The sequence below is a fragment of the Corvus kubaryi genome, unplaced genomic scaffold (genome assembly GCF_017639235.1).
Source record: "Corvus kubaryi isolate FWS band 111438036 unplaced genomic scaffold, C.kubaryi_AGA036_p1.0 37397, whole genome shotgun sequence".
Lineage (NCBI taxonomy): Eukaryota > Metazoa > Chordata > Aves > Passeriformes > Corvidae > Corvus > Corvus kubaryi.
Window position 1 is genome coordinate 9595263 of NW_024581136.1, and position 13472 is coordinate 9608734.

The 13472-nt window shown below is 42.3% G+C and overlaps 1 protein-coding gene across 1 annotated transcript in view; it reads left to right on the forward strand.

Moving 5' to 3' along the window:
* Positions 1-13472, forward strand: part of LOC121671191 (probable cation-transporting ATPase 13A4) — a 45527-nt gene that overhangs the window by 25944 nt on the left and 6111 nt on the right. Inside the window, exons 15-28 of the mRNA XM_042042453.1 lie at positions 586-672; positions 1339-1492; positions 2088-2199; positions 3777-3901; positions 4720-4883; positions 5896-6018; positions 6653-6732; positions 7470-7512; positions 8100-8209; positions 9011-9107; positions 9813-9885; positions 11138-11312; positions 11739-11947; positions 12896-12984. Coding sequence (XP_041898387.1) covers positions 586-672; positions 1339-1492; positions 2088-2199; positions 3777-3901; positions 4720-4883; positions 5896-6018; positions 6653-6732; positions 7470-7512; positions 8100-8209; positions 9011-9107; positions 9813-9885; positions 11138-11312; positions 11739-11947; positions 12896-12984 — 1641 coding nt within the window. The remainder of the gene's footprint in view (positions 1-585; positions 673-1338; positions 1493-2087; positions 2200-3776; positions 3902-4719; positions 4884-5895; positions 6019-6652; positions 6733-7469; positions 7513-8099; positions 8210-9010; positions 9108-9812; positions 9886-11137; positions 11313-11738; positions 11948-12895; positions 12985-13472) is intronic.

Here is a 13472-nt window from a genome sequence, read left to right on the forward strand (position 1 = left end):
TTGTTGTTATGTAAACAGTGGGGAGATCACCTTGCCATCTCAGGTTTAGCCAGACACCCATCGAAGTTACAAAAAAATCAGGAATTCAGTTAAATAATTCCTGTGAAACAGGAATAATTGAGTTTCCTTTGACACCAAAAAATATTTTTGTTCCTCACAATCATGTTGTGATGATAAAAAATCCAGATGATGTGTGGAATACTTCAAGAGCAGAGCTTTCTACATTAATACAAATTCTTGTATATTATTTTCTCGTTGAGTCTATGTTATATCTAAAGTTTTTTGTTTATTTAAGTGTGTTGTAATGAATAAAGGATTTATTGTCAGTGAGAGGACATAACCTATTTGCTGTGCAAGAGTACAGCAATGTCTTACTGAACCTGGTGAGGCTTTCTATTTGGTTGCCAAGAGAAGCAGTGGATTTTCCGTTATTGGAAGTTTTTAGTTTTACATCTGACAGATTGCTCCCAGCAATGAACAATATACCTCATTTAGAGGCAAGAAAAAGCTTTAAATGAATCCTTGAGGTTCCTTTTAGCTTTACTGGTGTTGCAGTCTGAAATATTTTTGTATTTCAATACACAGGTGATAGATGATTCCAGTGGACACCAGACTGAAGGTCAAGGATCCACAGATGCCACAGTTGTTAGACCTGGTCCTAAAGCCACCACTGTAAGATATTTGCAAGATTCACATCCATGATCAAGTTAAGACTGTCAGTGTAAGGGTTACCTTTCAGTATAGGAATGTGTGGGTGTCCCTGTCCAAGAGAGCTCTTCCCCACTTTGTCTTTCCTGTACTGCCTGCAGAGAGAGAGATTGCTTTGCTGTCTCGGATTACAGATGCCTGGGGGAGCTTGTAGCTCACACAGTGAGCAGGGGGATGCTGGATTAGAGATTGTCCAGCCTGTCCTCGTGGCTTGAGACTCAACCCAAACTCAGCTGAGTGGGGAATGCAGTGGAGTCTGGTGGCTGATGTCAGATCCTTGGTGGTGACACACACTGGTGGGACACTTTCTGACAACCATTTTTCCTTTGCAAGACCAGTGTAAGACCTAACAGAGTCTTAGCAGAGAAACAAGACTAGTAAATTCCTTTCAGTGATTTACATTTAGTAGTCTGCTAAAATTGTCAGTGAACTTTTCCTACTGCTTAAGCTAAATATTTCTCCACAAATTTAATCTCGTCTTTATGTACCAGTCATTTCTGTCTAAGTGTAACAAATTAGCCCATTATACATGGTTAGCTTCTTTCCATAGCTCAAAGGACAGACCTAAAATCTTTTGGTCTGAGTTTAAAATCCTTGCTAGACTGTGTAATCCACTTGCTTTCCTCCTAGGCCCCAGTGGAAGGAATTACCATTTTACATCAGTTTCCATTTTCCTCAGCCTTGCAAAGAATGTCTGTCATTGCCCAGGAAATCGGTGGGGATCCACAGGCCTTCATAAAAGGGGCTCCAGAAATAGTAGCCATGCTGTGTAGAGCGGAAACAGGTAACAAACATTTATAAATGCTTCCTAGAAACACACATGTGTAAGTGACTTTCGATGGTGCAATGAAATGGAAGGTCCAAATGAGATTTCTGTGTCTAAGATTTTATAGTAAAGCCTGAAAAGTGTCTCTGTTGTACTCCAAGTCTAAGGCTAAGCTCTCACACAGCCCTTCTCAACAAGGAAGGATTGCTAAGAGATAAAAGTAGCTATCAACTCCTGTACAAGGTGTACAGTCTCTGGCAGAATAATATTTGGAAAAGTTGTCTACAGGTCTGGCTCCCCCCCCCCAAAAAAAGTAGACTTTTTTTTTCTCCAAACCTTGGGAGGGCAACTAGAGAAGCACAGATCCTTCATGACACCCTGGAAGAAGATAAGTCTTTGCAGTGTATGTTTTGAACTTTTAAGTTCAAAATGATAAAGGAGAGGCAAAGATTTTCTTATGGAACAAAATTAAGTTCAGCTCCTTTCTTTGATGTGCTTGGCCTATCAGTATACTCTGGGCACTCTGGGACATAAACCTTCCCTGCTCCAAGGCTTCCTTTTATTAGAGAGCAGTTAAATGCTGTGATAAAATGTCTTTTCCTGTTTTGCACAGTCCCATCGAACTTTGAAAGCAAGCTCCTGCTCTACACAGCCCAGGGCTTTAGGGTCATTGGACTGGCCTGTAAATCTCTCCAGGCAGGGAAACTGCCTGCTGCTCTAACAAGGTAAGCCATAAAAAGCACTGCTTCTGGCCATGTTCAGCCATGGGCCAGTGGTGCCTCACAAAGCACCATCACCACATCACCCCTGCCAAGAGCAGGGTCATAGTACAGAGTTTTGTTAGATTCAGGCCAGAGGGAATCTGATTTAAATCTGGATATAGGTCTGGGAATAGACAGAGGGCACTCCTATAGCACATGCCCACAATTCCTGCACATTTCCTAACTTTCTTAACTCTGGATTAACATAGGAAGCATAATTCTATTACACTTGAAGACTAGTACACGCCCCCCTCATTCCATCATTTCCACTAGTCTTGCAGATTTACCCAGGCTTGCAGTTGAAGAGAAGTCTTTTAAAGATTTTTTTATTATCCACAGTCTGATTAAGCAAAGGCAGCAGATGACCCCCATTACTGTTCTCTAGCCCAGTCAAAGTCAGTAAACTATCTTCTGCTGTTGTGTTGGTCCAATCATTTAGCTTTCTAGCTTTAGCCCTCTTTAGTTTCTAAAGAAGTCAGCAAACTCTTCTACTATGCTTATGGTATTAGTTTTTCACAAGCCTCAGAAAAGAACACTTACACATGAATCCATACAGTTTTTCCCAAATCCCTTTCACTTTTGCCTGTGATACTCCAGAAACACCCCTTCTGAAATATCTGCAGTTACTGAGCTTCTGCTATCCTCTCTCTTTACTAGCTGCAGGTCCTAATCCAGGTGAGGCTCACTTGCTTTTTCACAGGGTTTTTTGCTTTGCTGAAAGGGCCAATGGACACCGACACAGAGTGAAAGTTGTTGTGTAACTCTTGTGACAAACCTATCCAACCCAATGAGCAAATGTGTGTGAAATGGCCCAGATTTTGCAGTTGTGTGTGCAGTTACAACATGTGTGATGTTTATGCTGCCAGGAGAATGGAGAAAGCTGCTGGTCAAACACAAGATCTGCAGTGAAAGCAGTGACTGTTCAGGCATCACCTGACTCAGCTGCTCTGACTGCCATGCAAGCGTTTGAGTTTGGCATCGCCTTCTCCTTGGTGGCTAAAATAAGTGCTTGAAAGCTTTTCTTCTTTTCAGATTCTTCAGAGTCAACCTGTATCCCTGAGAGACCTCTAGTTCATGACTCAGGGATGGGGTGTTTACCAAATTCTGTTCTCAACTGAATGTGTTCAACTGTAAAAAAGCAATAGCACAGGTGAAAACAAAAATGTAGGGGAAAACAGAATTTGAGTTGCCACAGGCTGTTTGCTCAGGTCCAACTGTCAAGAGGAGCAGACATGTTAATTAAGGTGTGTTTCTTTGTTGTACAGTTCTCAAATGAGAAGGTCTAGTGTGCAGGAACTTTCCAAATCAGTCCACCACAGTTTGGGAGTCCTGCACGAAATTTGGGGTTCTGGTACTGAATTAGCACTGCTGGTATTGAAAGCACCACAAAAGAGAGACATCCTAGAACTGCAGAAAATAGACAAATTATTTTAATTCTTTTGAGTTAGGCAGGATGGTTGAGAGTTATAACTGGCTATCACCAAATCCAATGCTGATAAAGGCAAAATTAATAATTAAATCTGTTTCTTTTTGACTGTTAGGGAGGAGGTAGAATCTGATCTGACATTCCTGGGTCTGCTGATAATGGAGAATCGATTAAAGAGGGAGACAAAGCCTGCCCTGGAAGAGCTCAGTGCTGCCTGCATCAGGAGTGTTATGGTCACAGGTATTTAAAAAAGGTGGATTATTTGTGTGGTCACTGGTCCAGACAGGGAGTCCAACAATATTTAAGTGAAAAGTCTGCTGTTTTCACTACCGCTGGTAGGAAGGCACAGATATTTAATCCAAGAAGTGTCTGTGTTTTAATAATGACATAAGGTGAGCCATGTTGTCCCTGGCAACTTCACCAGGCTGTATCTGATTCTAATAAAGGCATGTCATGCAAGATCCCTTTTTTATAGGGCCTCCTGAAATGAGCAGAGATGGAGCATGCATGCTCAGGACACATCTCCAAACTTTTTAACATCTGTAACTCATGCCTACCAGAGCATGTTTATCCTTTTTTTTTTTTTTTTTTTTTCTTGAAGGGTTATTCTACCCACATCTAAACCAGGGTTTGGATAGAGTAACCCCAAGTCTTTCCATTGTCCAAAGACTTGGGCCTCACTCCTTTCAGCCCACATACACCAAAGCCAATCAATGAGAATCGGGGATACCAGCAGCAACTTAGCACTGAACCCCTTACTGGTTTTTGTCTAAAACAAATAATCTAGGACCACGTTCCCCATCTGGATTTCTTCAAGCTGAATATGAAAATATTTCATCTCCAGATCAAAATATTTATTTTCCAAATGAAAATATGTTTTAGTGATTGAGACAAACCTTATCTGGAAAGTTTCAGTCTTTATCAAAACTTTCTTATGCACAGCTACTGAAATCTCACTGATTCTTCTGGATATATTTGAAAATTCAGAATTCAGGCTAATGAATAAACAATTCCTCACTGCAAAAATTTTTAGGTAACACTCCCTTTGTTTTTTGTAGGAGACAACATTCAGACAGCTATAACAGTTGCCAAAAATGCTGGCATGATTGCTCCAACACAGAGAGTGATTCTTGTGGAAGCAAACAAAGTGCCTGGATCTTTTTCAGCATCTATAACCTGGAAATCCCTAGAAAAAAACAAAGCTGAAGATTACAGAAGCCTGGTGAGCATATCAGAAGCAGGTTTTGTGCAGCAGGAAAACAAACTTTAAATAAGGAGCGCGATTATGCTAGTATAACAGAGAACTGCCATTCACCATCAGAATATGTGCTAGAAGAGTTTAGGAAGAGGAGATCTTTATAAAAATGTACTCCCCTAGAGCTTACTTCCTAGCATATTATCCTGTGAGCACATTTTTGCTAACTGCCTAGCTGGGTTTGAGAACAGCTTCGCAGAAATCCCAGAAAGATTTGTCTCTAGCCCTCATGCTTAGCTGATGCCAGTTTAAATGCTTCCTTTCCCTGCAAGATAAATTTCATGGTATAAATGTGAACTTAAAATCTGTGGAGCTGCATTGAATGAACCAGCCCTGTTCAAGCAGGCAGAGTGTTAGCACTTCCCCTTACCTGCAGAATTAAAGCACGGATCCACTGTTGAGAAATTGCATGTACACAGTGAAACATAGGCAAGCCAGGCTAAGAAATTTATTCCATCAAGGATCTCCACAGAGAAGCTGGGATGAAGACCAGTTACTTTCTCCCTGAAGAGTTAGTCTGAAGGTGCTGACCCTTCCCTGGGAAGTATAGAGTCAGGCAGATGGTACAGAATATCTGCAGGGGCTGTTGAGTGGCTCCTCAGCCTGAGCAACTTCTGCCCTGTGTTTCACTGCAGAAAGGCTTGCTTAGATGTGGTGCCCATCTTCTGTCTCTAGTCCCTCTCATTTCCAGTGCAGCCCACCAGATTGGCACTGCTGCATGAATTCTATCAAATGCAAGAGTCCATTTGATAGAACTCATGCAACAAACACCCAGTTAACACTGGTATTATTGGCATTATATGCCTCAATCCCTTTACAAATCCAGGGAAAGGCAATGGGCCTTGAACCCAAGTCTCCCAGAGTCTTCAAAAGCACCCTCCCACGGTATGTCCTTTACTTTGCCTGTAGTAGTGTCTGTGTAAACGCAGAGTAGCTTTTCAGGGCCTGGGCACAGCACTCATTCTGTCTTATTTTATAGGAGGATGACAGTCAGACTGAGCCAGGAATCAGGCTGGCATTGGGATCAGGCCAGTATCATTTTGCCATGAGTGGAAAATCTTACCAAATAGTAGCACAGCATTTCAGGCACTTACTTCCAAAGGTAAGATCTGGATTATTTAACTGGAGTAGCCTTGCCATTCAGGAGATATGGATTGTCCCAGTATAATCAGCTGAAGAGACCTGTATCAGGACATCTTCTGGGAACAATTATAACCCTGAAATACTCACAGGCTAGATGAATCTAAGATATTATTATATGGGGAAGGATCTGAAAATCCCTGTATTTTTCTCTGCACATGAGAGGAGCAGGCATGCCTTATGGTGTGAGGACAAGATTTAAAACATTTGTGCCCGTATTCCTACCCCTTGCACAACACTGACCTATTTCAGAGAACAGGAGAAAGCATGGTATTACATATGGTGCAATTCAGCATAGCTTGTCTGTTTCGTGGACAGGATAGTCTCATGAATTCTCTTCTTATAACTCCCTGCCTGGCAATCTGTGTTCATCAGGTAACTCAAATGGCATACCAGGCCTTGTGTCCTTATTGTCATTGTTACTTTTTCAAAATATTGATTAAGACCCCCTTTATCTTCTATCATCAGCCTTTCCTGCTTCAGAGTCTAGAATCAGCCGTTTGTTTATAAATGTGATATTTGGTGATTTTTATTCAGATTATTACTGAAATCATTTCAAGTGTTTTAAAAATAATTTCCCTTTTTTCTCCTTATAGCTCTTGCTGAATGGAACAGTTTTTGCTAGAATGTCTCCTAGTCAGAAATCCAGCCTTGTAGAAGAGTTTCAAAAGCTGGAGTAAGTTCCTAATGAATTTGAAAGTGTTTGTTGAATTTTCAGGCTAGAAAAGAGTCTAGAAAGAGCTAGCTTTTGTCTAGCATAGAGTTACATGGAACTGCACAAAACTGAAACCTCCACAGATCTACACCTTGGCAATTCAATTCCAAAAGTCTGTTAAAAAAGAGACACTGAACTCCATGCTGATTTGGCAACCTGTCGAAGGTCAAACGCTCCCGTGGTCCTGGCTTTTGTTTGTTCACATCATTCTTCATTTTTACTTCTCTCTGGGCCTGAAGGATTGGGACTTGTCTCCCCAAGACTTTTAAGAATCTCTCCCAGCACTGCAGCTTCTCTGATGCTTGCTGTCTTTTTACTGTGCTACTGCTGGCTCAGTGTGATGGGTTAGAAAATGTGGTGGGGCAGTCTGGATTGCTCACAGTCACAGTGGTACATATACATATACATATACATATTCCTCAGTCTCAGGCATCTTGTTGCCTGTTGTTCAGCTGTTTCCCAAGTCTTTTGAAGACCTCACCCTTACTTCACCTAGCTAGCCTCAGGCCTTGTCTTAGAGCAAGGTGAGCTTTAGGCCATTTCAGATTGTGTGCAGTTGTGAGCACCTCAACTGCTGTCTGGCCAGACAGGCTTTAACTTTCCAGAAGGCTTTTAACAAAAAGCTTGCACGACGTGCATAAATGACTTGCATGGAGCAGGCTATGATTCCTCACTTGCCTTATGACTGTATTTTTTAGTTACTTTGTGGGCATGTGTGGAGATGGAGCCAATGACTGTGGGGTAAGTGACATTTTTTACCATATATTTTAAAAATGAGAGATTAATGCAATGCCAGTAGAGTATTCCAAACTGAGCACACGCTGGAGATGGGAGTATACCACTTATTCACAGAGCAGCTGTACTATCACCAGTATTGATTTAGACCTGATCCCACTGTGTGGTCCTTACCATGCAAGAGCTGTCCTAGGCAAAGATTTTTGCAGTTTGTGATCTCAAAGACTGATTCATCTGCTTTGCAAAAACCACCAGAAGATTCTCCTGGGGGAAGCAAGCAGAGAACCTAGACTAGCTGCATAAAGTCTGGGAGCAAATAAGTGCTAAAAAACAAGGCAGAGCCAAACCTATCTTCTGCAACTGGTAGTAGATGGCTGTGGGGTCTGTGGAAAATGACCTTTCCCATGCTCTCATCCCCATTCTTTCCCTGAACTCGACATCTCACTGAAGGACCCCTCAGGGTGGAGCACACCCAGGGAGTGAAGAGGGACTGCTGTGCACAGAACACATCCTGTAATAAGGGGTCACTGCTTGGCTGACATGTAAGTTGCTGTGTCTTCCTGGTGAGCACTGAGGAGGATTGTGACTTTCAGGCTTTGAAAGTGGCACATGCAGGGATATCACTGTCGGAGCAGGAGGCGTCTGTGGCTTCACCTTTCACATCCCAAACCCCCAGCATAGCCTGTGTTCCAGAGCTAATCAGGTAAGCATGGGGTTTTGTTTCCTATTTCATAAAAAAGAAAGTTCCCACTCCTCTCAAACATAAGTCTTGGCTGTTCCCATCAAGTCACAATATGCATGTCTAGAGAAAAATAATTGTGTTTGGCCTTGAAATTGCCATTTGCCTAGTCCCTATCTGAAATTCCTTTAAGATACATTAATTATCACAAGAGGAGGACATTTACAGTTGAGCTTTATGTCATCAAAAGTATTTTAAATGCAAAAGAAATAACAAAATGAACAGTGCTCCATAAAGCTGAATCAAATGTCCACCAGCCAACCTGTACACAAATGTTAGGTCCTACCTCTGGTACCCTATGCAGGCAAAATTTGACATATATTATGCCAGGATCCTGATTTTGCTTACTGGGGCATTTGAGCAGCCAGGGAGAGAGCATAATCCTCATTGGATACTGTATGTTCACTCTTAGAGGAGAGGACTTGCTCAAACTCACTGAGTAGCTGCTTGGCTTTGTAAGTTTTCCCTCATGCAGAGTTGTTACCTACACTACTAATGTTAGCAGTAAAAGTTGCTGGGGTAAATTGTAGTCTACAGAACACAGGTGACTGGAACCAAGCCCATTTAATTGAACAAGATATCTGCAAGTGAAGATTTTACTTTCATTTAGGTCAGATTTTATTTATTTCACCTCCCAGCAAGATAGTGGTAGAGGCTTCTCTGCTTGTGACACATGCTTTGTTTTTCAACAGCCTTTTGAGAGACCTGGTACCAGGAGCAGACCCCATCACCTAATTGCTGTCCTTTATTTATGCCTTCACACAGGGAAGGCCGTGCTGCTCTTGTCACGTCCTTTTGCATGTTCAAGTACATGGCACTGTACAGCACAATTCAGTACCTTGGTGTTCTCCTGCTTTACTGGGTATGTGTTGGGGACATGCTGGCAGGAACTGGATGAGCTACTAGTGCCTTGTAGGAGAAACGGGGCATAAAAGCCACCTGAAATAGGAGATGGAGCAAACTTCTGTGGTGTGATCATATGGTCCTTCTGTACCTCAGTGGAAAACTGGAAAGATTCTTCCCATTAACTTCAGCCAGAGGGCTCAAGATCCAAGCTGGGCAAAAAGAAAACTGAGATACTGAATGGTGTTTTGGATGAGGGCATATGTCTGTGAAAAGGAAGAATCTGGTGTAAGCATCTGCTGTTACAATTTATTCAGCATTTAAAGCATGAATTAACTTGACAGTAAGAAAATCCCCTGGAGTGCCTTAAACCACTTTTGCATAGCTTTTTCCCAGATGGAGAGGAGGGCTTTGTATTCAGAAGTAACCCAGCAGTGAGAAAGCAGTCTCTTCAAATATTCTTCTCCTTTATTGCCTGGAGTGAACTGGAAGTGTAGTTAGTCCGAACAATGTGCAAAATGAGAATATTCACCACAGGCCCAATGGTGAGGAACCTATTGGCAGGGCAGTGAAATGTGTGATCTCCTTACCTGCAGAGAAGAATTTCAGAACAAACAGCAGAGCAGTAGCTCCATAGATATAATACAGCTTTCTGAAGATGATATAAACATGCTCATGGCAGATCTCTGATTTGTGATTTTTTTCTTTGTTTTTCTCTTTTCAGCAACTAAACTCCTTTGGGAACTACCAATTCTTGTTCCAAGATCTGGCTATTACCACTGTAATTGGTGTGACAAGTAAGCCCCTTAGTCATCCTATGTATTAATGAGAGAACGATCTCAAATATTTTTCTTCTCCTTGGAAATGCATAATTCTATGTACAGAAAGGAAGAAAATGGCTTCCTGCAGACTAAACATCCTTTAAGTAGAATACAGGATGTTTAGATTAGTAGAAGAGGGCTCTTGCTTGAGAAAAGCCCTGAAGATGGGTAATATTTAGTGGTGCATTTGCTGAGCATGTAGGTTGTTGCTAACTGGAGTGCTATCTTTAGAAGGAATAAACCCACACCTACTGCAGTGGAAAGTCCACTCAGGCATTTTCCTGTTGACTCAGGAAGGCAGATTAAGAAGATACCTGACTCTGTGCCCAAATGAAAAAGTAGGGATTAACTTTTTTGAGTCCAACCCATATTTGAAGCTGTGTAGGCCAGAGCCCCAAAAGGAAGAGAGGTGAAAATGGAGAAGAAATGACAGATGTCAGACACTACAGAGCAGAGACTTGTAAGCCAAGAATAAGAGGGGAACCCAGTGCTGAGGCATAAAGAGAAAGACAATGTTATTGGGATAGAGTAAGTCCAGGGAGAGGTTTAGAAGCAGGAGCAGCAAGGACAGGGCCATGAAAAGCATATAGCAAAACCACATCCTGGTATGTTCCATCCTTGCTGGAACACAGACAACAGGCAAAGACTTTGATGAAATCAAGCCTGAAAAGGTCAGCCACAGCAACACTGGGTGCCAAAAGCTACATTGCTGTAAGTAGCCCATCTGGAATTGCATCAAAGCTTTGTGCACAGCTCTTTTACTCGAAGTCTGGGTAACTTTGTTAAACCTCAGAACAGAGGAAAACCTGTTGTGTCAGGTAATGCTGCCCTCCTCCAGCTCAAATAACCAGCCACTAGGTGTTTAGTGCAGGAGGATGCACAGAATGTGGGCAGCAAAAAATCTCAAGCCACAGCTGACAAGTGACAGAAAGAGAAAAGAAGAGCATAAGTATATGTTCATATTCTTGGGCCTGACAGTAGTCAAATAAAATAAAAAGCCAACATTTTATTTTTCAAAAATGCCTCATGATAGATGCCATTAATTAACCTCTTCTGTGTCAATACAATTTTGTAAGAAAACAACTCTGTATTTTGTACTTGATACAATCTTTGTATGTTTTATAAAGAATATTACAGACTGTAAAAGTGCCATTGATACAGTCAGTATTATACAGGAGCACTGCTTGTATTTTGGACACACTAGCAAACACATCTGTGCATGTTTCAGTGAGTTTCACAGGTGCCTATCCAAAGCTGGTCCCCTACAGGCCTCCAAGCCAGCTCATCTCGCCCCCATTGCTGCTCTCTGTTGTACTTAACATCCTCTTCAGCCTCAGCATGCAGATCTTTGGGTTTGTGGTGGTCCAGAAGCAGCCTTGGTATTCCAAGACCGATATACACAGGTAGGTCCCCTTTCTGGGACTCTGGATACCACAGGGTTGACCTAGTGGGGCAGGTCTGCATGAAACTATTGATCAGCTTAACTGCAGGCCTGATGAGCAGCTGCAGCAGACCCTATGCTGCCCACAGGGTGCAAACACTTCAACCAGTGTTGTCTGAGGTCCCTAAACCCTCCAGCAACCTGCCATGCACAGTTCATGTGGTGAGAATGCTTCTGCTGAGCACAGAGAGGATTTGATTGCAGGAGAGACCAGGTTTGAGCTCAAGTTCTGACAAGTTCAGCAAGCTCAACCAGTGGTGAGATTGAGGGCACTGCCAATAACCTATATCATGGCTGAGAGGGAGGATTCCTGATAGTTAATGGTGGAAGCTGGGGGAAGGAACCAGGACAATGTTCATTTCCTGACCAGTGTGACACTCTTTTTCAGTGCCTGCCTGTCAGTGAACAACCATGAGAGGAATTCATCCTCCAGCTTGGGGCTCCGTGGGGCAAGAGATGGAGCCCATGAGCAAACAGACAATGGCTTCAAGAGCTATGAAAACACCACAGTGTGGCTGCTGAGTACCATCAATTGCCTCATTGTAGCAGTAGTGTTTTCCAAGGGAAAGCCTTTCAGGCAACCCATCTACACCAACTGTAAGTATGGGGAGAGAAGAAGAGATATATAAGTCAACTCAGGAGGTCAGCTTAATAGGGAAAAATTAAACTTGACCCAAATTATGTCAGCCAAAAGATCAGGAGAAAGACTGTCCTATGAAGGGAAGATGAGCACATATGTTTGTGACAGGTCCAGAAGCTGCAGTGAGTCATGGAAGAGCTGTTCTTTTTCTCTGTGGGACAAATCCTGCAGCATGCTCTTAGACAAAATTCTCTTCAGCTTTTTTTTTTTTCTTTTTCTTTTCTTTTTTTTTTTTTTCTGAAGAGTTAAAATAATGCTGCAGGTTTCATGGCTTTGATGTTTTGGCATAGTAATAGTGAGGAGGGGACATTCCTCCTAGAAAGCAGAAAAGTGGGTCATCAGTGTCCTAGAACAAGGTAAAACAAAAATGAGTGGGTGAAGGATGAAGTTCGGTGCACGCCAGCTGAAGAGAAAATGAATTTACTCATCATTGGAACATTTGCCTACAGATGGGGAAGGAATAGGTTCTCCATTACTTAGACTCTTTAGATCCTGATCAAGAGCAAAGTCTTGACATAACTGAAGTTGGAGGCAGCACTCCTAATCATATTAACAAGATCGAGATTACATCCTGGACATTTTTCTGAATCACAGGATTTACTGTGGTCAGAGAGAGACTCACTGGAAGGCTGCAAAGCTTCTCAGATGTGAAAGGTCAAATCGAATGTTCAAAATACCCATTTGGTGTTTTAAATCAGTGGCTACAATGCTCATCCCACACTTGACTGAGTAAAGCTGGGGTTTTACTCTGTTGATTTTTCTTTTGCTGAAAATTTGTTTCTATCTCATGCATTCTTTTGATGGCTGTGTAACACAGAAAATTATTACAATCTTCTACAGTAAAGGCAAGCAGTTGAGATTGCTCATAAACCTGTGGGTTTCTTTCTTTGGTCTTATCCCTTCAGATGTGTTCATACTGGTGCTCATAGGGCAGCTGGGCATTTGCCTCTTCTTGATGTTTGCTGACATTGATGATCTCTACTCCAAGATGGATGTGAGTATTGTTCCAGAGGGGATTTTTTTCCTACTGCCAGTCCACTTTAAGCACACTGGGATTGTTTTAGCAAAAGGCACAGACTTTTGCAGGGAGACATGGCACCACTAAAGACAGAATTTAAAGAGGTGGATTTTAGATGATGGGATTGTAGAAACTTCTGGAAAATGGTGACTCCAAACTAGTATCTGTGCCTTCAGCAGAACAGCTACACATGTAATTTTGATTGTTTCAGCACATTGTTCAAGCAACAGAGGATGACATCACTAAGCTTATGATGTGTGGTATGTTGGTGGCTTGTGAAGCCAGGAGCAGAACAGGGCTGGGCTCTGCCAGTTTAAAATAAAGTACCATGTTCTTGTGTTTCCCAAGCAGTGCTACTCTGAACAAAGGTCCTCTTGCCAGGATCTGCCAGCTGGCACTGAGAGCAGTAGTTCCAGTCCCCAATCTTTTCAGGCTCCCCGTTTAAATCTCAGAGAGCCTGCAGT